General features: G+C 34.8%; 5 protein-coding genes across 9 annotated transcripts in view; 2 read left to right on the top strand and 3 right to left on the bottom strand.

Annotated features, from left to right (window-relative positions):
• LOC105161350 (E3 ubiquitin-protein ligase MIEL1-like) overlaps positions 1-3330 on the top strand; it is a 3730-nt gene extending 400 nt beyond the window's left edge. For 2 of the 5 annotated variants that reach the window (XM_011079003.2, XM_011079000.2), the window contains exons 2-13: positions 98-221; positions 836-923; positions 1019-1078; positions 1276-1308; positions 1531-1608; positions 1702-1745; positions 1847-1887; positions 1976-2058; positions 2214-2305; positions 2411-2480; positions 2591-2632; positions 2717-3021. In XM_011079003.2, the coding sequence (XP_011077305.1) occupies positions 136-221; positions 836-923; positions 1019-1078; positions 1276-1308; positions 1531-1608; positions 1702-1745; positions 1847-1887; positions 1976-2058; positions 2214-2305; positions 2411-2480; positions 2591-2632; positions 2717-2869 (870 nt within the window). In that variant the 5' untranslated portion in view covers positions 98-135 and the 3' untranslated portion in view covers positions 2870-3021. Of the gene's footprint in view, positions 21-97; positions 222-835; positions 924-1018; positions 1079-1275; positions 1309-1530; positions 1609-1701; positions 1746-1846; positions 1888-1975; positions 2059-2213; positions 2306-2410; positions 2481-2590; positions 2633-2716; positions 3022-3209 lie in introns of those variants that run through there. The other 3 variants (XM_020694084.1, XM_011079004.2, XM_020694083.1) reach the window with 3 other exon arrangements.
• Positions 3072-5585, bottom strand: LOC105161349 (alpha carbonic anhydrase 7-like). Its single transcript, XM_011078999.2, has 7 exons — positions 5460-5585; positions 5144-5355; positions 4257-4363; positions 4013-4127; positions 3672-3839; positions 3541-3594; positions 3072-3396 (listed from the first exon to the last, which is right to left on the bottom strand). Exons 1-7 carry the CDS (start codon positions 5557-5559, stop codon positions 3316-3318), a joined length of 837 nt encoding a protein of 278 aa, XP_011077301.1. The 5' UTR covers positions 5560-5585; the 3' UTR covers positions 3072-3315.
• Positions 9967-13495, bottom strand: LOC105161351 (serine/threonine protein phosphatase 2A 57 kDa regulatory subunit B' beta isoform-like). The gene is given in 2 exon segments (XM_011079005.2): positions 9967-10567; positions 12050-13495. Coding segments are annotated over 2 exon segments (1473 nt in total). The 5' UTR covers positions 13217-13495; the 3' UTR covers positions 9967-10261.
• Positions 15831-18992, top strand: LOC105161482 (heparan-alpha-glucosaminide N-acetyltransferase-like). Its single transcript, XM_020693882.1, has 13 exons — positions 15831-16055; positions 16226-16363; positions 16456-16537; positions 16641-16717; positions 16871-16986; positions 17070-17178; positions 17257-17373; positions 17492-17583; positions 17679-17745; positions 17844-17925; positions 18147-18238; positions 18390-18533; positions 18634-18992. The coding sequence occupies exons 1-13, from the start codon at positions 15831-15833 to the stop codon at positions 18778-18780; spliced, it is 1488 nt and encodes a 495-aa protein (XP_020549541.1). The 3' UTR covers positions 18781-18992.
• LOC105161352 (ACT domain-containing protein ACR10) lies at positions 19041-22097 on the bottom strand. Its single transcript, XM_011079006.2, has 6 exons — positions 21400-22097; positions 20905-21123; positions 20452-20557; positions 19983-20319; positions 19622-19906; positions 19041-19397 (listed from the first exon to the last, which is right to left on the bottom strand). The coding sequence occupies exons 1-6, from the start codon at positions 21551-21553 to the stop codon at positions 19260-19262; spliced, it is 1239 nt and encodes a 412-aa protein (XP_011077308.1). The 5' UTR covers positions 21554-22097; the 3' UTR covers positions 19041-19259.

A 25669-nucleotide genomic window follows, 5' to 3' on the forward strand; every position in this document is an offset into this window, starting at 1 on the left:
TGATTGCTACTCAGTTAAGGGTCTGATTCTAAGCTTTTCTTGCAATTTTGTTTTGTGTATTTTAGATTTTGGGTTTTGATTTCTTGTGAAATTTTAGGAGGAATTAGTTGCATTCTTTGTCGGTGTAAGAACATAATGGAGAGTGGTGGTCTGAAGCATAGTATAAATTCTCATTCTTCAGACAAGGAGCTCATGAAAGAGATGGGTTCTGAGAAATATGGGTATAGATCCCTTTTCACTTTATGTTTTTGCTCTTATTCTTTAATTTCTCCAGCTTTCATCACTGGATTGTTTTTTTTAATTATTTTACTTTTATATAATATTACTGTCCTTGTTTTGTTGGGTAAACTACTACGAAGTTTGTAATAATTAAGAATACCACCTCGTTACTAATACCCTTGATTTTAATAATCGTATGATAATTAGCCCAATCAATTAGTTTGGATTAGATTTTCATCCTTTTTTTTTAACCATTCAAAATGACCTTTATGGATTACAAAATAATAATATTTCTTATTTTAAAATTTTTTGAAATTATTTATGAAGTAAGTGGACAAGTTTTTCACAAATTTTCAAATTTTTCATCCACCTCGTCCAATTTTTTTGTATTTTTTTTCTTAAAAACAAAAAAAATACAGCAAAAGCAAAGTTCAAATATCAAGGGGTATTTCTATTTTTTCAAACAACAAGGGGTATTTGTAATTATGCCAAATTTCAGGAAAGCTCATAGTAATTTACCGTATTGTGTTAAATTTTGCTTCTGCTGATTTCTGTGTATATACATATAGATATTAGGAAGTAAATGTTAATTGAGGGAGTGGATTTTTGTTGATAGGTGCTCACATTATAGGAGAAGGTGCAAGATCATAGCACCCTGTTGCAATGAGGTATTTGATTGCAGGCACTGCCACAATGACTCAAAGGTGTGCAACATTTTTTACTATAATCTTCATCATATTTAGGCTTGCTCGATCTTTGATTAGTAGATTAATACAGATTTTGATCTGCAATTAAGCAGAACTCCCTAGAAGTTAATCCACTCGAACGCCACGATATCCCGCGTCATCAAATAAAAAGGGTTAGTTTTTCATTTTCTTTCATTTTTTTAATCAATTTTGTTATGAGTTTGAGTGAAAAACGAGTCGGAATCTCATTTGTTCTTGAACAAAAAAATGGCTTTATTCTTGTGGAATGTTTGGTAATTGTGGAAATGGCTTAATAAAAACTGCTTATGTACAACGCATTTACTTGTTTTTGCTTTATATCCGTCTTCAGGTCATCTGCTCGTTGTGCAACACGGAACAAGATGTGAGTTTCAACATTTAGACCTGTGAAAAAAAAATCTTGTCTTGTACTGTACATGTACATGCCATGTGTATTTTATACATTGTGACATGTATACCTGAAGTGTAATATCAGATGTAACATCAGTTTGTAATAAAAAATCTGAACTGTATTTTGTGAGTTTCTTTAAAAGTCTCATGATAATCAACTCCTTTTCTAATGCTGCTACTTCTCCTTGCCATATAGGTTCAACAAATATGCATCAACTGTGGGGTTTGTTTGGGAAAGTACTATTGCTCAAAGTGCAAATTCTTTGATGACGATGTACGATTCTTTTGATAATTTCTCGAAAAAAAATCAGACACACTATTTCTTGATAATTGCTGTACTTAAAACAACAATGAATATTGTTTTCAGGTGTCCAAGAATCAATATCACTGCGATAAATGTGGAATCTGCCGGTTGGTAGCTTTTCTCTATTACTCGTTTCTCATTTTTAGCTCCTTCACGAGACTTTGTATCTCAGTGTCTCTTCTTCTGCTTGTTCTCTTTGTCGTGATAGAACTGGCGGTGAGGAAAACTTTTTCCATTGCGATAGATGCGGTAAGTCGTTCTAGAGTTTGAAACGTGTCTCAGTTGATTTTTTTGAGGTAGAAAGTGAGAGGTTAAAACAGTGCTGTTCTTGTTTCAGAATGTTGCTATTCGAATTTATTGAAAGATTCGCACGTATGCGTGGAGAGAGCCATGCATCACAATTGCCCTGTTTGCTTTGAGGTAAATATACTTGGTGAACATAATACTAGAAGCTCCGGGTAATTACAAAGTCCCCCCAGGTTCCACACATTTTGCAAAACAAATCCAGTTAAGCGTGTAATTTTACGTGACCCGAATTGAGGCGTCGTTGTAATTTCTCATATCTGTGAATGCAGTATCTTTTTGATACGACGAGGAATATTACTGTGCTGCGGTGTGGTCACACTATACATCTTGACTGTGTTAAGGAGATGGAACGTCATTTTCAGTAAGTTCCTTCTCGTCCTCCTTAGTCCGTCTTGTATCTGTAGTAATCTTAGTTCTTTCGAGCATCCGGTTGGTTTGGTACTTCAAATAATACGTTGTTATGCAGGTACGCTTGCCCCGTTTGCTCAAAATCATATTGTGATATGACCAGTGTCTGGGAAAGACTTGATCAGGAGGTATATAAACACACAACACATATAATATATATATATATATATATATATATATTCTTACAACAATTTCATAGTGCAAGAATGAACATTTCTTTCCGACATGTGAATTTCAGGTTGCTTCCACACCTATGCCTCACATTTATCAAAATAAAATGGTAATGACAGTTCGAACATGGCTTGTTTTTGTGTACAAGGATGTTCCCTAAAGGGCCTTAATATCTTATTTTGCGATGTATTAGGTATGGATTCTGTGCAACGACTGTGGAGAGACGTCTGAGGTAAACTATCATGTTGTGGCTCAGAAATGCTTGAATTGCAACTCCTACAATACAAAGCAGACGAGAGGCGGCCAGACAACATGCTCGCCTGGAATATCGGAGATGGTTAGATGATAGGGTTGTTGGATAAACTGCATTAACACAAACATCGGTTCGTTTCCTTATTCTTTGCTGATAGCTTCTGTATTTGCCTGCTTAAGAGCATCCCTTAACGCTTAGCTCATTTATCATTGATATCGAACTAAGAATTTACTTATTTAGCCATATAATTTATCGAGTTTTCCTCAGTTGCAAGTATATGCAGAAGTAATACTGATAAAATTATACAAGGAGACAGTAGTTTACTAAGAGTGAACTCTAAAACAGTGGATTCCCATTACAACATAGAATAAATCAAATGAATACTTTAGTCTGTCTGTGCCTCATCATCTCTGCACACTGGTCCAATTTCCAGATCTTCAGGAGACTATACTCTCATTACAACACACACTAACGGCTAATGAAGGTTCAAAAGACGTCTTAAGCTTAATGCAGCCATCAACGAACATAAAAGGTCCTTATCAATTCGTATTGCCAGCTTCGTAGAGGTATACATCTCTATTGTGCTTCGGTTGCAAGGGCCTTGCATTTTCCTCGGCATACTGTCGGAAGAAAACATATATGTTGTATAAGCAAAGAGACGAATTTGGAAAACATATTTGTTGTATAAGCAAAGAGTCAAATCAAATTCGTCTCGTCTTTCGTTCAACTACTGCTAGTTTATATTACCAAAGATATGAACTTACATCATGGACGGCTTCTCTGAGTAACTTAACTTGGTCCCTCGAGACAGTCTTCACCTGGAAATAGTTCAAAGATTTGAGTCATGAATTTCTCCAAATTCTAATTACAACAGCGAATCGTCCATTCTACTAACCTTTTTGTTGATTGTCCAAATGACTCCTTCTGTGCAAGGAGGAACAGTGAGTGATCCCATGTATCTGTAGTACCTTTTGCTGCGTATTTTAATGTCTTCTGGATCAATCATTCCCAAGATTTTCTCCTCATCTTTCTTATCGATCATGCTCCGTATATTCGTCATTAACTGTCAATAATCAGAAAATCATTATCATTTAGTACGTTATAATGATTTTTGTTTTTGAAGTCAAATCAGATATACAATTACTTGGTGTATTTGTTATGTAAATCGGTTAACGTGTTTGAACTGTATAAAATTCAAGCTTAGTTTGAAAAGAATTTCTGTCAAATTATTACCACCTTTGAGAGAAATTGGTTGGGTTTGCCGATCTTGTAGAAGACTCCAATAACAGCAATCTTGTTTTTCACATTTGGGTCCGTGTTTAGGTGCACCAAATGTAACTCCAGATCGTACCTACGAAGAAAAAACTTCGATTATTCCTATGACGCACAAATCTTGCAAATTTGGTTACGCGAAAATTATAAGAAAAAATAAATCACACGCCAAAAATATTATAATTATATAAAATATATGAATAAGTACCTTCTGCCGTTGATAGTATGTTCAGACGGAGAGTGCCAATGGGCATTCCGGAGGGGGTACTCCGTCCCGTTGATGAAAATTGATCCAGCATCACCGAACCATTGCATCTGCATCACAAAATTCATTACTACTATAGTCTCTACCTATGTTTTAACAAGCAAGTTGTTTGCCCCTGACGAAATTTGGTTAGATCAAATTAATCATAATAAGTATAAATGTAATATTTGTGACTTTGTTCGTGTGATCGATCAATTTTTTTAAAATTATTATGAATTTGAGTTTGGGCAAATTTTTTCAGACAAAAGTTTGTATGGAGTAAGTGGTGATTTCCAAAAATTTAAGGAAAATATGGAACAAAATTATTAGGGTATGAGATTTAGTATAACTATGAATACTTTTTTATTATGTGAAAAGTTACTAATACCTCTTTGATGAAATTATGTAATTCTGAATGGAAGCTTAAAATTATTAATTTTAACATTATTGTATTTTTTCTTTCTCTAAAAAATTGCAAAAATCTAGGCAAGGTGGATCGAAAAATTTGAAAAATTGTGCCAAAAAAAAAAAAAAAAATCCACTTAGTCAACAAAAATTTCTCAAAAAATTTAGAAAAACAAGTGAAATTAGAATTTATAATTAATAAAGACATTTTGATCAGTTTACTATAAAAATTGGATAAAAATCTAATAGATATTAAGGGATTGAGCTAATTATTGAACGATTGTTAAAATGAGAGGTATTGACATTTTTTTCAAACATCAATAAGCATTTGTAATCATGTGAAATGTGAAATGTGCTGATTGTAATTTATTGAAATTATAACATAGTGAGAAAATGTATGAGGTTTGAGGGAGACTGGTGACTGGTGAATGGTGAATGATTCTTACTTGTATATCATGACCTCTGTTCCTGACAGTTGCATTAGCAGCTCTGTAAGTCCTCTTCTCCGACCTGGAAATTATCCGAACTCTCTCGTTGGACATGTCTATCGGAGACTGCAAACTGCCGTTATTGCAAGCCGCCCATTCTTTCTTGATCTGTCCCCATTTCCCCGGACCCATGTCGCTGTTTGCTGCGTACTCAAACTCCCTTTCATCATCTGCACACCCAAACAACCATATACCCCACATCAGATGCTAAAAAGCGCAAATAATCTTGAAATCAATCTTGGTAAGCGTTATTTGCATTCTACGTAGTACGTACCGACTTCTTGAGCGTCGATGGATTTGGGTCCAGCCAGAATAAACAATACAATGAGAAGTGGAGTAATGATGTTTTTTGTTAACTTGCTTTTGCTCTTCATTCTAGCCCTTTTTCTTCTTCTTCTTCTTCTGTTAGAGTTTGGAAGAAACAACAACAATTTGCAGATGGTAATGAAATGAAAATCTTGATTGATTGTAATATAGCTGTCTTCTGGGGTTTATATAATGAGATTTGGTATGCGGAATGGGAGTTTCATGCGACTTTCTTCATGTCGTGGTTGTGTGTGAACATGACATTTTTTAAGATGGCAATGCACGTTTTATTCTGCACCGAAATGCGACAAACGTCTACACCCTCTTATTATTTCTATTTTTTAAAGAAATATACATATATTCTCAACAAACACTACATAACCCTTTATTTTAATTAATTTTTTACACCAGCAGAAATAGAAAAATGAGAAGAAGGAGAAACGAGTGAGCTTATTTTATTATTATTATTATTTTTTCTTCTGGTAAATTATTGTTTGTTTCTACCTAACTTTATGACTCGTTTTGATAAAGAAAAAAGAGGACTTGTTTCCACGAAATTTGAACGAAATATAAAAATGTCATCTCACCGCCTCCAACGCAACCTCACCTATTTTATTCCCAATTTCTAACTCATTCCTATTTCCATGGATTCTCAATTAATATATTTCATATATTATTTTTTTAATCACATCACAACTGTAGCATAATTATTTTAGCTCAGCAAAACTTAATTTTCGTATTAAACAAAAAATATTTATTTTAAATTATTATTATTTGTTGATATAAATTTATTGTACAAAATAATATTTTTACATATATAAATATATGTATAGCATATTTATATATAAATAATGATAGAAAATTTTTAAATAAAGTCTTAGTCCAACAATTTTTTTGTTAACAAAATAAAACGACTTCATTATATTAGATCAAACTTTGTACATTCTGGGAAGTAATACAAATTGCTCTGTTTTAAAAAAATATATGGAGATAAATTGATATACTTTTTTCAAATAAGATAATTTATCCATTTGTAATATCACAAGGGGTAAATTGCATTAAACACCATAGTCATAAGTGGTGATAAAAAGGAAAAAGGGATAATTACACTCCCCTCCCCTAAGATTTGGTATAATTACTCGTAGATCTTATGTGGTTTGGAAAATTACATCTAGCATCCTTGAGGTTTGTTTTCGTCTAACAAATTAGTTCCTCAATTAGTCAGAGTTCACTAAATTTGTAGATATTAACAGAAAAACTGAGTGAAAATTGATATATACCATTGATTAACTTATTACTGACCTATTATAGGTCTAACAATTTTTTTGGACTAAACTATCCTTATAACAGTAAAGATATATCTCTTCCTATGCATTAACGCTTGAAGATGTATGGGGATAATTTGATCATAAAAAGATTTATTTGACTTGTAATAAGTCAATAATAAGTCATTCGAGTAAATATAATTTTTTTTGTTAATATCAGCAAATTCGGTGAATTTTGACTAACGGATATCAAGGGTGCTAAATGTAATTTTTCAAAATACAGAAAATCTACATACAAGTACATCAAATCTCAGGAAAGAGGAGTATAATTATCGCTTAGAAAAGATATTGATTTAATATTGATGCATGAAATTGAAAATTTGTAAAAATAACTATTTTAAAGGATTGTGAAAGAGTGGGACTTTAAATAAATAATTAAATATTAAAAAAAGAATACAAAATGAGACACCAGAAAATACCTGCCTTAAAAATAAAATATGGATTATTGAAACATCATTTCGTAATTTTTTAGTTTTTATTTTACAGCCGTCATTTCGTAATCGGTGACGTTAGGGTTGTTGTCGATTCGGACTTGGAGCTTTCAAGATATTAATAAATCATTATTTTGGAGAACCGGCCGGTTCATGGTACAATATTTCATAATAAATATACATATACATATATATATATATTATGATTAAAAAAAATTACATCTATTTCTGATATTTGTTTTTGTTCAATGAACAATTCATTCGTTATATAAATCATGACATTTGTTGATATCAATAAAAAAAATTAAATAAAATTTCATATTTAGTCCGACTGACTTATTATAAATTCATTTACATATTAAATAAATTTTTCTTAACTAAATTATATATCTATATATAATTTCCACACGCTAACATTTATATCATTTGACCTTCTCACATATATTAATGTGTATAGTAACAAGAGCAATATATATATATATATATATATATATATTATTTTTTGGGAAGGTAGGTTTCATTAAATGATAAAAAAAAAAAGGGATCGAGTACACAAACTGGATCTACAAATTAAAAATATAATTTAATGACAAGATATCAAGTAATAATTTTAAAAGTATTATAAAAAATATATATTTGCGACAATAATTTTAATCTTATTACTATATAGTTATAATTAGTGCCCCTAATTTTGTATTTTGTTGAAGTGTGGGAATGTGTATCTCCAAGCTATATATGTGTCATCACAAAAATATTACAGGCTTGTATTAATTAGGGGGGAGAGCCTAAGCATCATTTATTAATCTTTTTTCTTTTGTGTTTTTCCTAACCCACCTTTCAACTGTTAATTACACTTAATTTCCTACAAAATTATATTTTTCTTCAAAAAAAGAAAATATTAAAATTATACTCACACTCTCTTTAAAAATTTTATATCTAACCCTAATTCCTTTAAATTAAAGTTGGACGAAAAATATTGACGTTAGTAAAAAATCTAGTTCCTTTCCAAAATCTGATTCCTTAGTGTAATTTTAAATTTTTTTTTAAAAAAAAAATATAATTTCATATTTATTGGGCAGAGGTAGGTGTAACTTGCCCCAACTTTGAATTATAGAAGTAGCAAACGGGGTTTCAAGAAGTTTCCTCTGAAAAATCTTAGCACACAGAATAGGATACAGAAACATGATGATGTTTTAAGTCAAGTGTAGGACTCATCATTGCCGCAAATCCTAATGGCAGATAAAATGGTGGTGGGCTTATTCCAAATTCGCTGGAGGCTGAACTGAAGCTGGCAAATTTCTATTTGAGGAAAGGGATTCGTCAGCACTTCATACCAAAATATCTTACAGGAAAATGATCAGAAAGATATATATATATATATATATATATATGTCAAATAATGTTAATATTAATGGAGCATTATAATTACCACTTTGCAAAGATTTCTGCTGCTGATAATTATTTCTCTTAGGTGGAAACCCCACATTGATCCGTTTGCTAATTCCTTGCTCTCCACCCACTTCCACTCATCTCCACTATCAATATGATCATCTGCCTTCCAATCTCTCTCTCTCTCTCTCTCTCTATATATATATATATAGATATGCATTAATGTTGTGGATGGTTACCTCAGAAAACACATATATGGTAATTCAGTGTTTTTATGGCTGGGAAGATTGTAGTAGTGCTGTTCTTGCTACTACTTTTGATGGGGGGAGAAGATGGTTTTGCTCTTTGTATTAGTAGGAAGCTAATGGTGGACGTTGGGAGGGAGGAAAGAGTTGATCATATGGCTGCAGAGGCGGTGCCGAGGGAGTTGGAGGTGGAGCAGGCGGCGGCGACAGAGAGCTCCGCTGCTGCCGACCCGGGTGTGGAAAACCACCATAGCATTCCGAGGGAATCTTGGGATAGCGGCCAAAACAAAAATGGGCCGGCGGCGGGCGTTCAGAGTTACAAGGACGGGAACGCTGCCGGTAACCATGGTTAATCTGTTCGAGATCCTTAGTTCAAGTACAGATGGTGGACTAATGTTTACAAAAGTTGGGTTTATGTAATAGTGTGGTCGAATACATATATATATATATATATATATATATTGTATATTGTGTGTGTGTGAAGAATTTCATGCATGTGAAGGTGTCGATTGTTTCATGTATTTCGATAGTGCTGTGTGTTTATAAATAGTCTCAGATATTGCTGTTAAATTATATGGCAAGTGTATATAATGTTATAACATTGTATAATATAGATGGAGGTGAGAAGCCAGATCACTTAAGGATTGGGATTTGAATAAAGTTGAAGTTTGGCTCAAACTAACTATAGGATGAAATGCACATCGTGTAAAAAAATTTTATCCACATTAAATTTGGCAAAACTAAATCAATTACATAGCATCTATGATACATTTGTTTGGCCATTTTTTTTTAACTTTACACTAATCACACCAACCAAACTCTTTCAAAGTTAAAATTTTTCGGAGTAGATGATACATTCGATGCTGCTTTTTTAACATGAGCAAAGATCACATTACTGCGCTGCAAAAGTCCTTGTGATAGAAAGTCCAGCTTCGAGGCCTACAGATGAGTAGCCAGAGTTTTCACTTAGTGAAAAATATGGAAGCGCATGATGAGGTAATATAGACGTGTAGAAGAGTAGGGTTATGGGACACCAAGAAAACAATTCAAAAATAAATGATTAATTTTGTCAGAAGTTGAAGATATGAGATGAGAATTTCTCTCATAATGCAACTATTGTTAGAAAAAGAAAAAAAACAAGGCACTTTGGCCAACCTTTAACCTTAGTCCGCAGAGCACATTAATACAAATATACATCAAAATTTACATTGCCCATTGATTTGCCAGCAACATTTCATGACAAGGCAAAGTCAATTCTGAGAGACCACAAAATTATGTACGATGCACACCGAGAAAATGCATCCGAGGTTCACTGATCCATTTTGGAAAATGATCCATCCAGACTAGGAGAACCGGTAAACGATGAACTCGTATCTCTGTTCATCCTCCTTGAGCAGCAGCTGCTGCTGCTAATTGCTGCCATTTGGTTTCTTGTTGTTCTTCCAACTCTCTAGATCTGAATTCCCTCTCTATATACTGCCGCTGGCACTGTTCAAATAACTCGGCATCCATCTCCAAAAACATTTTTCGAACATTAACAGTTAGGCCATGTACTGCCTGGTTCCAGTGGGACAATATGTTCTTCTCCAAAGCCCCAAAAATGATTGGTAAAATCACATTTCGATTCTGGGAGATCAGACCCACAATATGGTCATTGTTCCACAGGAAAAGAGCTCGTTCTGCAACCTGAAACATTCATTTACTTCATAAAATACTATGAAGATAGAACTTCACTACAAATACTGAACAAATCGCATTTAAGATGGTGAAAAAGCCAATGTGAACAAATCATTCTTAAGGTATGATGAAGCAATTCTGCAACCAATTGAATATCCACACATTTAGTATTTCATCGTTGGCACAAATATAATAGCAAATTGATGCTTAACAATGATCTTATTATATAAATTGCAAATCCCCGCTCTCTCAGGACAGATCATCATCGCTTAAGTAGGCACAGGTGGATTCATCAATCTCGAAATCACCAATGAGCATGACATTATTAGCAGCAAATCCGAAAAGAGATATTAACAACGACTCCAAATCTGCTGAAACCGAAGAATGAACGAGAAGCTAAGCAGCACTGCCGAATACAACTAATCTTGGGGTTGCACATACCAGTTTGAAAGATCGTGAGAAAACAAAGACTAGATAATTAAACAAAATAAATTATCATTTAGGTAAAGTAAAAGATATGAACTGGCTTCAGTAGCATGATAAGATTAAATCTTTTAGCAGTCTTTATCAGTACTTCGGCGAGCTGTCATGTGACCAGTGATATAATTGAACACAAGGAGGCCTTTGCTGAGGAATTAAGTTGTTAGAAGATGTTGGAACAAAGTAATTGTAGCATTATATATGGCGGATCAGGTCAGTGTACTATTGATGATGGTCAAATAAGGTGGTGGTAATGTGAGGAAGGTGATACAAAGGGGACTGGTTAGTGTGTTTTGCGGATGGTCCTAAAACTAATAAAAATATATAACAGTAAGTGCAAATCTTAGTCCAAGCACTGGTTTTTTAATCAAGAAAAAACAATTGCATGAATAAGAGCTGGTCACTCTTTCATCCAACGACCCATCACCAACTACAAAATGCAGAAATAAGCTGCTACCACCTGTGGTGCTTTCTCTAGTGATTGTCTCAAACAAGCTGATATCAGAAGAGTACATATTTTCTTTGATAGAACAGAACATTTTTTTCTTGGTTGTTTCTCCCTCAGACATTTCACAATCTCTATTGTAATTTCCTTATACTAACCACATCAGAAAGTCATCAATCTGAACATTGAGAAAATGTTAACTGAACAGAAAAGAATGTTTATTCTTGGGCACCCAAAACTGAAATGAACGGACTAGCACACTCGTACTTGTCATTCGCAAGTTTTTGGGTGGTGAATAGAGCCGCAAAAGCATAAAAAAGAATCCTCATACAAAATATATTCTCAAATATAAAAGATTGGAACAACATAATCAAACAAGATCAAAATGCACATAATGAACTTTTGAGCTATGTAGGGAAGTTAGACATAGTTCCACCAAAGAAACAGCAGTAAGTCAAGCACATTAACAAAGAAACACGACAGACTAAGCAACACAGAAAGGAAACAACTAGTTACAAAAGGGCAAGGCAAACAAATAATTTACTAACTTAATGAACTTCTCAAACCTGAAAGTGATAGCTGTTGAGGGAACGAGCAATCTGTCTGAAAAGGGGAACCATGCAGCGCTGAAATTCAACATTATGTGTGGCCTCCAAAACTTCCTCAAGTTCCCCAAGAACGAGAACCTCCTTTTGGGAATTGGTGACTGGCCAATACTTCAACAGGCCCATTATAACTGTATCCGCCAATTTGTAGTCTTTTTCAACAAACTGCGTAATGCAATACGATAACTGTTGATGATACATTGCTACCGGCTTAGGTTTGTGGAGTGGTATCAAAGCCCGGGCAAGAAATAACTTGTGCTCCTCCTTCATTGGCAATGCAAACCCATTAATTATACTCCCTAGAATCTCCAAAAGCTCTCCAATCCCACTGTGCCTCCCTGTCTCATATATGAACCTATAAAAGATATTATTTATCGCCTTCCTAATAAATGGCCTATGCACCATGAACTTCCCGTATATTCTATGCAGAATCGTCTTCAAATACTCCCTTTCCCTTGGATCCTCTGAATCAAACAAATCAAGCAACCTCAAGACAAACGAATGATCAATGTAACGCTTGGCAACCTTAGTATCCGTATCTGACGCAACCACATAACGCAAGAGCAGTTCATAAACGAGCTGTAAATGAGGCCATGAAGGCTCAAGATACGGGTCCTCCTCCTCGGGGTCGATATTCTCGGACCCTGTGTTTTCATGGGCGGCAGGGGGCAAGCACCTGAATATATTCAGAGAAATCATCTTAATCATTTCCTCTTGATTTGCTTCCGTAACTTTCCCAGAACCGGATTGAATAAAATCCACAAGCTCAACCAAAGTCTGTGTCTTAATCTCCTTTTCCCTCACCATTTTCAGAGTATCACAGAAATCAAATTGGTAGCAGCAAATCTTCAGCTTCCGCAGAAACAAACTCTGACGCTCCAAAGCTAAAACATCTCGAAACGCGGGTAGATTCTCAATGGTGCCCAAAGGCGGCCGCGCCGGCACCGCAGGAGCAGCTGTTTGCTGCTGTTGAGATCAATGTGGCGGTGCCCCGGGGTGAGAGGCGTGGTTGATAACGATGTTCGAGGTAGAGACGGAGCCGGAGCTCCGGCCTTGCGCAGCATGGGCCAAATCAACATCTGATCTGGCCACCTTGCGTTGGCCTCTCTTTATTATCTTGTTGAACATCTCGTCTCAAATGCAGGTATCTACATATATATATATATAGGTGTTCACAAATTCAATGATAAATGCGAAAGATAGATCAAAAGGATTCCGAAACGAAAAAAAGTGAAATAGTGATTGGGCGAGACGGATGAATAATGGATCTATTATAGTAACCCAAGGAAGAAAACGTATGGAATGGGAATGCAATAGCGGAGGCGATCATGGATCGCCGGAGATCGGAATATTCCGGCGATCGAGAAACAGAGGTAGCGCGAGAGAGCCGTTTGATGTAGATATAGACGGATACACACGGACACACGGACACGTATATTTGTATATGTATAGAAGAGAGAGAGAGAGAGAGAGAGAGAGGGAGAGGGTGAGTGGGAGGGAACGTGACGAAATTCAGGATTTTTACAAATTTCTTTTAGTATTATAGGTAGAATGATCTATATTTATATTTTGGTGTAATTATATGTAAATTTTATATAATTTAAAATTTATTTTTATTTAATAAATAATTTTTTTAATTAAAATTTATTAAATTTATAAATATAAAAAAAATAATGATAAAAACTTCATATATAGCATCACTTAATTTATTACAAATTAAATAATTTTTTTTCTATTCAAACTACTCTTACAAAGTTGAATATTTCCCCACATATATTAGTGTGTGAAGATATATAAGAGTAATTTAATTAAAAAATATATGTTACTACTAATTGAAGGCAAATGAATTTATTTGCTATACCGAAACAAATTTTATAATTATTAAATGTAATTTCTTAAATTATAAAAATTCTATATATAATTACAACAAACTTCCAGCAAGGATTGTTTAATTATTTTATACTTATATATAAATAAAGAAACAAAAGCGAATGATTAGAAATGCGATAATTTACGTCTGTTTGGAAATTAAATTTTTTTTTTTTGATATAAATAATATTACGGGCCTGTGGATCATCTCAATCTTTCATGGGTACTCTTGGTGTGGGCCTATTACCCAATCTTCAGGTTTGGGTCGAATGTAGTGGGCTTGGGATATTAATGGGCTTGAATAGGGTAGAGCATGGATAGACATACTTAGTGTCTAACCACTCAAAAAAATATGACTTTACTACAGTCAATTATTAAATAAATTAATCACGTTTCTGCGACGGCCACTTTTATAAGTGATTCAAAGACATTAGTCATAAGTAAGATCATAACAAATATTTTGACAATAACTAAAAATTATGACAAATATTCATTAATCATAATTAAAATTTAAGTTTCGTACTGATTTTGTTTGACAATATTTATAGATAAATAAAACATAAAAAACACCTATCATGCATGCAATAGAATAACATTCCACGCATGTAATAGGATTCGAACCCAAAACTTCTAAAATCGCAAAATTTCAACCTCACCGACTAATCCAAATCTGGTTGGCAACAATATTTAGTACTTAAATAATATTTGCCATAAATATACCATGCCAAGAATAAGGTCCCAGTGAGAAACTCGCCAAAGGAGCAAGGCTTTACGATCCAGCATTTGTTGCTTTCAAGAGACCCACAAAAAAAATCCACTTGGTGCTTGCTAGCCCAATTAACGTGGTTGCCTATATAAGTCGCAGAAGGTCATTTGCTTGTCCTAAAGGGAGATGACATAGCTCGAAGACTTGACTGGACCTCCCTCATAGCTTAACAATACCCAAGAAAAAGGCAGACCTTATCATCTAAGAGGCTTAACTGACTAAGATCTCCTTGTCTAGCAGACTCCTTGAAGATCCCATTCAAGAGTTCTGAATTTAAGGGAACTTATCTGTAGTAACCATTGATCCAAATTCTAAAGTGGCACATTTCGACATCAAATGGGGAACTAGGGCTATAAAAACAAGCCTTCTTTCTTTGGTCAAGGATAAAGAGTTTATACTAATACTCGTTCGAAAGCATTTATCACAAGCATTCATTTAATTATTACAAAGTTTCGTTACTACTTCATCATAATTAAATTTATTTTTCATGGTTGTTTACCGACTTGATTGTCGAAATGCTAACATTATTTTTGCAGGGTCCGTTCTTAGACTTGCAAGGATTGCGGCCCAGAAACTTCACTACGAGTAATTTTTCCTTCTTGTCAGTATTGAATTTAACTACATTTTTAAGCTGTGGTCATTTATGGTGTAGCGAAAAATTAATTTTTTTGTAGTTAATACTATTGATCACAACATAATTTTAACGTATTGGGGTTTTTCATGTTTCATCGCTCCATATATGTTTATCTTGATAATAAAATTATACTTAACAAATAATAATAATAATGATTATTATGAGGATTAAAAAAAAGCAGTCCAAGTGTACTGTACTGTGTTTTTTCCATAATAAGCCGGCTGTATGATCTGAACTACAATGCTAATAAGCTGACACGAACTGCAACATAAGATTTTAAAAATGATAGCTGAAGTCGGCCACTAAGAACCAAACAAGCCCTTCCAAGAAGCATTGATGCAGGCTAACTCAAGTCACCTCATTTTCTGCAGTTAATTAATTTTGTAGAATATATTTTTAGAATTAATGAAGAAAAAAGAAGACGACTTTTATATAAACTGCTTATCAATCATATGGTCCAATCCATTTTTTTCATGGAAGATTCGAAGAGGTTGGAAGAGGGGTTTGGCAATGGCACGAAGCGGGCAACCATTGCAAATGATCAGGACAAGAAAGTTGCAGAAACTGTCCATGGGAATGAGGAAAAGAGCAGGACAACCTTGGACCTGCCTGAGGAACAGAAGGAGGAGAAGCCGTTGATAAAGCATAAGACGAAAAGGGTTGCGACGTTAGACGCCTTTAGAGGCCTAACCATAGTGGTATGAGAAGATGGTGTGATACACAAGTTGTTTTATGATAATCTGAAAAATGAGCTATTTTGAACTAGTTTATTAGTGAAAAATGTGGATAAATACTTTCGTTCTGTATTTAGCTTCATGCATGCATGCTTGCATGAGTTAGCTTCTGAAGAGCAGTATTGCAAATGTAGTTAATGATACTCGTAGATGACGCTGGAGAGGCATATCCAAGGATAGATCATTCACCTTGGAATGGATGCACGTTGGCTGATTTTGTGTTGCCGTTTTTCCTCTTCATCGTGGGGGTGGCTGTAGCTCTTGCCCTCAAGGTAGGTTCTTTATCAGTTGGTGATCACACGACTTCATGCTTCCGTTGCCTATTCTGTGTGAATAAAGTAGATATTCAATGTTGATCTGGCAGAGAATTCCAGAGGTCAAGTCTGCAATTAGAAAGATCATTTTGAGGACGTTGAAGCTCCTTTTTTGGGGAATTCTGCTGCAAGGTATTGGCCGATACCGTCTTTCTCAAATAGCAGTTTGCATGATGATCAGAACAACGTATACCTCATACTTGATAACTTTTCTTTATCTGTTTTGACATTGCAGGAGGATATTCTCATGCACCGTATAATCTGTCTTATGGGGTCGACATGAAGCATATCCGATGGTGCGGAATTCTCCAGGTGATGTGCATTTTCATTATTTTTTTCATGCATGTCATGCAAATTTGAGTCGAATTTTAAGAAATAAAAGTGAATTCTTAGTTAGACATTATTACATAAGAATTTAATTCCATCTCTCTGTTTGATATCGTTTTCTTGCGTATATACACACAGAGAATAGCTTTGGTGTACTTTGTTGTGGCTTTAATAGAGGCCTTGACCACCAAGCTCAGACCAACCAGCCTAAAATCTGGTCATTTTTCAATTTTCACTGCATATAAATGGCAATGGTAAGCTAATCCATCTTTTTCCTTAGATTGCTTTTAGTGCAATTCCCAGCATGAATAAGCGTAACTTGCTTTCGTGTTTTAAGGATTGGAGGGTTTGTTGCATTTGTTATTTACATGGTCACGACATTCTCTCTGTTCGTTCCTGACTGGAGTTTCGTGGTGTACAAAGATGACAATGCTGAAAGATACACTGTAATAACCTACAATTTTACTACAGCAATAACATTTTGTTACCACGAGAAAAGATGAGATGAAATACTAAATTTTCAGGTAAAATGTGGTATGAGAGGACATTTAGGACCAGCATGCAATGCAGTTGGTTACGTGGATCGACAAGTCTGGGGTATTAATCATCTCTACGCTGAACCAGTTTGGGCACGGTTAAGGGTTGGTCTCATAATTCCCTAACAGTTAATAATCTTAGTTCATTTACAGGAATTCTTACTGTTGTTCTGTTCCATGATGTTTTTGTCCTTTCATGGCTGTAAAATTGAGCTATTTGCAGGCTTGCACTTTTAGTTCTCCAGGTTCTGGTCCGTTTCGTGAGGATGCACCTAGCTGGTGTCGTGCTCCTTTCGAGCCTGAAGGGCTGTTGAGGTTTTTGCTCTTTCACTCTGCAACTATTGACCCTGTTCAAAATTCAAAGCATCTTGATTTTGAGCAGACTGAACGTGGTTTCTATTCTCTTGCAGCTCGGTTTCAGCCATCGTTACTGGCACTATTGGTATTCACTATGGGCATGTACTGATTCATTACAAGGTAAATTCATTATCAGATCAAATTTATTTAGGTGCAAAATTTAAAATCAATTACGTCATGCATGAATGGACTGTGATGACAAATGTGTATGCTGGCAGGGTCATGCTGAAAGGCTCAAGCAATGGGTGTTAATGGGGGTTAGTTTGTTAATAGTAGCCTGTGTTCTTCATTTCACAGATGGTGAGTACACACTACTACTCTGATCACACCAACAACAATCATGAATGTTTCGTCTTCTGCAAATTGAAATCAGTAAACCAACTATGTAACATCTACATCTAGAATTCAAGTATTGTATACGTCATCCTTTCTAGAAACTACCCGTACTAACAAACTTGCAAAAGGGATCTGTTTATCATAAAGAGATTCGTCGTTAAGATGCATATTACACTCTTTTGCAGCTATTCCTATCAACAAGCAGCTCTACAGTTTCAGTTATGTTTGTTTCACCGCCGGTGCAGCAGCCGTTGTGTTCAGTGGCTTATACATCCTGGTAAAAGCCCCTCCACCCCACCCCCCAAAAGAATTAAAAAAGTTGATTTCTTGGTGAAGTATTGTTTCTGCTGTCAAAATGAAATTTGATCGATAAATGTAGAACAGATGAAGTATATTGTAAGTGCATGTATTTCTCGGTGCATGTGCAGATTGATGTATGGGGACTGCGCACGCCATTCTTGTTCTTGGAATGGATAGGTATGAATGCAATGCTTGTTTTCGTTATGGCAGCACAGGGAATTTTCGCAGCATTCGTAAACGGATGGTACTTCAAAAATCCAGACAACAACCTGGTAATTACATGCCAGTGTGGAAAATCCGAGACATTTTCCCAAACTTGATTTAATTTTCAAGTTGGAAGCTCAGACAACATCTATGTATCTTGTTTTCCAGGTGAAATGGATTCAGCAGCATGTCTTTATTGATGTATGGAAATCTGAGAGACTGGGGACCCTATTGTATGTAATATTTGCAGAAATCACCTTCTGGGCAGTGGTGTCTGGCATATTACACAAACTTGGCATATATTGGAAGTTGTAAGAGATTGTTCTGCATGCTTCAGCTGCTTCAAGAAGTTCTGTACATGTTCATTGTGTAAATCAAAGGGAACTTTGGCCTTCAGTAGTTCTATTGCAATCTCAACTGTTATTCGATAAGTACATCTGTTTATGCCCTTAAATTATCTTCATCTGTTGCATTGGATGTTGTACCTGTTGTCATTCTGATCTCATGTGTGGTATGATCAATTTGAGGTCTCTGTATTACTTTAAAGATTGATATGGAGTTCTTTAATTTTTTTTCAAAATTTTATTGCTTATGCTCGTCAGGTAACCTCATTACATAGTCATTCTGATGACTATGTAACAAACTAGGTTGCTTTTACATATATTGTGGACTACAAGGTTGGTAAAGCTAAATGACCTAAATCTCAGCTTTTATTGTAGATCTACAATAAATAAAACAAAGATATGTACATCTAGCAGCCAGTTGCAGCCCAGAGAAGTAACAGTGCATCGTTTTTACCCCCAACTCATTAACATCTTCCACACGGTCTCTTCTATCTCTTTCTTTGAAACAGAGTTACCATCCCCTTCATCAAGTAAAACTCGATAAACTTCCCACTCATGATCATCGATCACATGCCTCCCAATTTCAGCCTGTAAAAGGTTAGCCGTATCAGATCAATAATGATTTTGAACAAGAATCAGATGGGATTCTTGCAAACAGTTATCATTTATGCATTACTATAATGTAATAGAAAAGGTTCTTTAGCGTGTTCTTGGATCGCATCCTTATGCGTATGGAAAAGGATTAAACAAGTTTATTCACAAAGTGTAATTTCAAAATAAAAGCAACTGAAAAATGCAAAATTGGGAAGTACCGAAAAGATTGGTTTGTTTAGCATCTTGAGAGCCAGTGTTATGTCATAGAAAACCAGGGGACGGCCCTCCCCAGATGACTCAATGGGGTTAGCAACTACCAGTTCGGTATCATGGGTCCGGCTGATCAAAGCTACTCTGACAGGATGGCTAAGTTCCATCTCGAGACGACAGCGTAATGAGTTCTGTTTTCGGAGATCAGCTATCTTCTTACTGTCTGCTTGCATGATAAACAAGTCCAACTCACATTCTGTTTTCCCTTTTGTTGTGAAGCGCACATAAGAAATCTGGTATTAAGAATCAGTACAAGAATTAGCCGTTAGAGAAACAGGAAACGTAAATTTGGATATAAGTTCGTGTTACCTGGATGTTATAATCCTTCAAAGTTCGCATGATATCATATAGGAGACCTTTGTGGTCCTGGCAAACGATTTGGATGAGCGTGTGAGAAGGACTCAACAAGTTATCGAACGTGATGGATGGACGTTTAAAGGCGAGCGAGTGGTCTTGATGTTTTTCCAGCATCTCTATATTGAACATGTCTTCGATGATTGCATCTGAAAGAAATGAGGGTTCTTGAGAAGAAGCTGAAATATCAGGACCAGCGATTTCTATTTCACAACTGCTGGTGTCATCCCCCAGAACAGCTTTTAAATGGTCATACACGTCCTCCTTTCTCCTCTTTGTATGCATAATTTCCCTGATACGACCATTGAACGCACAATAAGTCTTGAATGGAAGGCATTGATCAAACTGAAAATATTTATGGTAATTGACTGAGGAAAACCAGCAAAAGTTTATGTTACTTTCAACAAAGTTGTGAGTGAAAAACCTTGTGTCAGTAATGTAGAAGAGGTCCATGACTTTCCCTTCTGGAGTTGTCGATACTTTTACCGTCTTTATTGTGAGCTCAAGCTCGCAAAGAACCTCCGTTACATCTGCCAAAAAAATCCCCAAATTTCAACTAATGAATCCAAACCAAATATCCCTCTCGGTCCAGATAACATAATCAGCATCAAACATGATGGCCAAACTAGATGCAGAAATTCTATAAGTTCACACCCCAAACAAGATGAACACGTTGGCACCACAACACACAAAAGTCCAAATATAGAACAGGGCTCTCTCTTTTTTCATCTTTCCCTTCTCTCTGTTTTGAAGTTACGAAATTAGCATAATGATGAAGTTTCACAATTTCTAATTGTAAATACTTCAGTTGACATCCTCATAAACAACGGCGACAACTAACAAGTTGATTCAAGTTTTGCAGAATATAGCACGTTACCGTGCAAAAGGCCTCTTCGATCATTGCAACAGAACTTGAGGAGGAAGACGTCAGGAGGCTTGGAGGGCTGCAACTCAGCCCAGTAAGATGACATTCCACAAGCCAGCCAAAAAGAAGGGCATGCCCCCATCAGCCTCTTCTTCAACAACCCCCATCTTGTGCTCGGTCTGCCTACCACCCAGAACACTATGTAGCACCATTTTCCATCGGTAGATACATCTTCAGCAACAGCATTCGGTGGAAACGACATAAAACATACAATGATCATCAGATAAAAACTCAGACAGTATCACATAACAAAGAAGTAATTAAAGTTTCAAGAATATAGTCAGTAGGCCACCTAACTTAGAGCATAAAACGCAAACAGACAAGAAAGTGCGTGTCTTTGAGAGTAATCTGAATGCAACAGAAACCACATTGCTGTGTGCATTTCTTTCTGAGTAAAACCCACAATTTGTTGCATGCAATAACAATAAGTTAAGTCAAAATACATACCAGTTCCGGCAACAGTGAGTCCAAAGAAGAGAATTATGCGGCAAAGATCACAACCCAAACCAGTCTTGTCAGGACAATTTACAGTGATGACACTAGGCTCATCTTCTTTCTCTGACTGCCTAATTATCACAGCATCATCGTACAGTAACCCCATTTCTCCCACAATTTCCAAACACAGAGAGTGAACCTTTCCCTATTAATTATATCCAAAACAAAAAAACAAGGACTTGGGTTACATTTTCAGTTCTCAACCACAACAGACTGTACCTTTCATGCAAGGAATATATTCAATTCCAGCAAAGAAAAAGTGGGATTTCTCTCTTTATCTCTTTGAGAAGGAGAAATCTTGCCTTTGTCTTCTACATTTATAGTTGCTATATATGTATAAGCAAGAGAGGGTGGTGAGTAGCAGCAGTAGTTTTCAGTGGCCAAACAATGCGTTGAAAGTGAGTTGTGAAGACGAATAAAAGAATACTTGGTAAAAATAGGAGAATAGCTCTTGTGAATCACTTGTGCTTTTCCCTCAGATCTTTTTTCTTGTTCGGTAAAAAGGCCAAGAAGCCGCGCGGTGTGCTTCTTGGTGATCCGCCGAGTTCTTGGGATTTCTAGTGACAGTGAAGTATTACCCGTCGCGGTATATTATCTACAGATGTCGTAAAAGGTAAAATCGCTCTTACACCAAAATCCAGTCTCAGCTCTAAGTCAAACAAGAATGATCACATCAACAAGCGTTACATTTGTGAGAAATGAGAATCCGCAGTTGATGTTTGTGAGAATGTCAATGGTCTAGTTTGACACGTGTTAATGTCAAATGAGGATTCAGAGAGTGTAAGTCTTATCGGTTTCTTTATTCATTAAAAATAATAGTTTAAAATTTGTAATTAACTTTCAATTAATCAAATTAATTAAACTTTATCATATAATGAGAATCCCTCAACTACTTTAATTTGAGTTTTATATTTCAATTAAAATTTGTAATTAACTTTCAATTAATCCAATTAATCAAATACTAACCAATATTTCAATTCAACCAATACACGAACAATGATAAATAAATTATAAACTCCCACATGAAGTGAGACAATACCCACACGTACAGTAGAATTCGAATCCATTATCTCGAATTTGTCTATGATACCTCAACATTAACCATTAAACTAAAACATCATTGATTTCATCGGAATTTTCAACATCCCAATTTTATGCCCTCACATGATGTGAATGTGGGAAAATCCATTGAATCGTGGAAATTCTAGGAAAAAAAATAAAAAAAGCTTTCAATCCACGAAAATTGATAAATTAATATACTAAATTATTAAATTAATCCTATAAAAAAATTAAATTAATTTTTTATGGGACCAAAAAATTATATCAAACCAAGAATAAGTATTTTTGGTACACTATGTGCAAATATTAAATTTAGTAATTGGTCTTGATGATGGCTATTGGCTACACCCACAAAAAGAGATGAAAAATTTTGACAATAACCCTCCACAAGATATTTTTCCATTGTTGCTTTCATTCACTTACATACAATAAAACCCTCCTAAATTATGTCTTTTTTCTATTGGGGCAATCAGTTCATAGTTGGGATGCAAACACAACAACAACAATAATAATCGTAATTGTTTATTTAGATTGCTTTTCTAGGCTACATTGATTTGAGTTGCACCTTTACTAGGAATCAAAATCATTACAATGTTGTCAATTGTTGGTATCTATATATTAGTCAGGATAAATTCTAGCATAGTTTTCTTTTATTATAAATATTCTTTTTGTTATTTAAAAAATTATAAATATTTCAATAAAATTAATAATTATGTAACAAATATCTCATTATGACATCTTATTATAGGGGGTATTTATTAAACGGTCGTTAATTCCAAAAAACGTATTTGTAATTTTTAAAGTAGTAAGAGGGTATTTTTTAAAATATCATGAAAATCGGTATCAAAATTTACTCTATTAGAAATGACACACAAGTCAGCATAACTTACTCTCCCTCTACTTTATAACTGACAAACAAATGTTATAGAAATAAATCAATAAATACAATTAAAATATAATATGCATATATTGGTGGAATTCAAACTTATAATGTTATAATCTTGCAACGGGCCTAGTTAATGAGTGCTCAAACTTATTTCACATCTTGCAATAATTTAACAAAAAATGATGAATACAAATCAAATCAATAAAATCAGAGAACGTAACTCAAGTAAATAAATAAATATTTTTTAATTTTAATAAATACAACATATGTCAATCATCTATTTATTCAATACTTTATATATCGAACATGATATTTACGAGAACCCTACAACATTAACATAGCATTTAAGGCTCAAATGATGAGCACCCACATATAATCCAAACTTGTCCCATCAGAAAACATAGGAAAAGATTCCTTAATCTTGGTCTGAATTGTTTAATCAGGGGATCGCAGTCGTTAATCAAGACTCTAATTAAACTTGATGATTGGAGTTGAATGCTCGTTTTCCACTGGCCTGCTGTCTCTCTCGGTCTACGTAAATTTGACAAGTGAAAGGGCGAATAGCATATCCGCAAATTATAATCTTAGATTTCCCATGCATCGTACCTAATCCTATTCCATACCGGATTATTTATTCCCAATTCCCAAATTACAAATTTAATACTAGGTTAGGACCATCTCACGTGTTCATTCGTTGCCCCAACTCCTATTCCTGATTCAATTCTTTGGTCCAATAGAGATTTAACCCAATTCTTTCGGTCGACGTCGCCTTCAATTGTGCCCCTGCAGATTTTGGACAGAGTTAATTTAGATTTGATGTTTCAGCTTTTGAAATTGTTCCTAGTTTTGGTTTTATTTGAGAGTGATGCAATTATATCATAGTACTTGGTAATAAAAATGAAATCTGGATATTCAAATTTGAATGATAATTAAGATGTTGGATTAGATCTAAGAAAATAAAATTGGAACTAATTGGAACAGCCAATAACGTCTTGCCATGATGTCTAGATTCATGTGGTACCAATATGGTTAATTAGTCCGTACTTACATAATATAATTTATTATATGAATAATTGATGTATGATGTAATGAAGAATGTAATTATTGATATTATTAGTAGTCCAATAATGTTTTAAATGCAATTAATATTAATGTCTTAAGACACGGACAACCTCAGATAAAACCCAACCTAGAAAAAAAATTCGAAAAAGAGTCGAGGATGTGGGCAGCTCAAGATGGAAAAACCTTGAGCTCCGAACCCTTTGAAGGAATCCGTTAGGCTAGAAAGCTCGTGGAAGTCCAAAAAGGGTGCTGGTGTGGCAGCCACATATGCACTTGAAGACTCTCGTTCACAAGTTGCCTAGCCTCAGACTAACAGCTCGAAAGAGGGGCACTCCCCCGACCACGAAGTACTTTCAAGGATTTAGGGAGATGTCAGGCTTATATCAATCGTCTCCTAGGAATTCAAAAAACTTCCTCATAAGAAAGAGTCATATTTGCTTGAAGGATAAGTCCCCAATGGTTGCAAATCTAAGTTGGAGGATTTCCTCAGATACTTGGCCTATCCCTTAGCAACTGCCCTCCTGAGTCCCCAGAGGACTCGACTCTTTCAGCTGGTAGATGGACTGAATATTTTTTCTTTTTGTTTTTTAACTATGATTCTAACATGACTTATTAAATTTAGACGTAAAAATTGCTCAAATACAATAATAATTTCAAACTAAAATTTATATATAAAATAAACTACCATGAAAACAGATTTGTGGTCGTATTTATGGGAGTTAAGTCCATCTATGCATCTTCGACAACATAGATAGAGTCAACCTCATTTCACATTTTTTTTCGGGTGGCTGGCACCATAATTCTTTTCTGTTGGTTGTAATAAATTAAGGTAATTTGTATGACTAAGAACATTAATTTTGATATGATCCATTTAGATGAGTTAGTTTCATGCACTGGTTAAAGGTTCCGATTCGAGAATGGTGTCCCGGAGTCCACAAGCCTAAAAACAAGCTAGTGGGCTGGCGATTCTATTATCCAGGTGTTTGTAATAATTTTTATTTTTATGATGAAAAGAAATTGTAAATTAAATAGTAATAAAAGTTGAAAGTGTATAAAAATACAAAAATTGAAGTTGAAATATTTGAAAAATAATTTAATATTTATAATTTCACTTATAAGCTGCAAATTTATTTATTTATTTATTTTGAGGAGTTATAAGCTGCAGAAGTTAGTATGAAGTTGTTTACAATATTTTGTTTAAATCAATTTAATTTT

The sequence above is a fragment of the Sesamum indicum genome, linkage group LG5, assembly GCF_000512975.1.
Source record: "Sesamum indicum cultivar Zhongzhi No. 13 linkage group LG5, S_indicum_v1.0, whole genome shotgun sequence".
In the NCBI taxonomy this organism is placed as follows: Eukaryota; Viridiplantae; Streptophyta; class Magnoliopsida; order Lamiales; family Pedaliaceae; genus Sesamum; species Sesamum indicum.

Bases quoted from the DNA above. Each gene is read 5' to 3' on its own strand.
- LOC105161482 (XM_020693882.1), top strand. From the start codon at position 15,831: ATGGAAGATTCGAAGAGGTTGGAAGAGGGGTTTGGCAATGGCACGAAG. The intron at 16,364-16,455 runs GTAGGTTCTTTA...TTGATCTGGCAG, and splicing joins CTGTAGCTCTTGCCCTCAAG to AGAATTCCAGAGGTCAAGTC. The intron at 18,534-18,633 runs GTAATTACATGC...CTTGTTTTCCAG, and splicing joins AAAATCCAGACAACAACCTG to GTGAAATGGATTCAGCAGCA.
- LOC105161349 (XM_011078999.2), bottom strand. From the start codon at position 5,559: ATGAAGAGCAAAAGCAAGTTAACAAAAAACATCATTACTCCACTTCTC. The intron at 4,364-5,143 runs GTAAGAATCATT...TTTGTGATGCAG, and splicing joins ACAGAGGTCATGATATACAA to ATGCAATGGTTCGGTGATGC. The intron at 3,397-3,540 runs GTAAGTTCATAT...TTCTTCCGACAG, and splicing joins TCAGAGAAGCCGTCCATGAT to TATGCCGAGGAAAATGCAAG.
- LOC105161352 (XM_011079006.2), bottom strand. From the start codon at position 21,553: ATGGGGTTACTGTACGATGATGCTGTGATAATTAGGCAGTCAGAGAAA. The intron at 19,907-19,982 runs GTAACACGAACT...TCTTAATACCAG, and splicing joins TGAAGGATTATAACATCCAG to ATTTCTTATGTGCGCTTCAC. The intron at 19,398-19,621 runs GTACTTCCCAAT...AACCTTTTACAG, and splicing joins TAAACAAACCAATCTTTTCG to GCTGAAATTGGGAGGCATGT.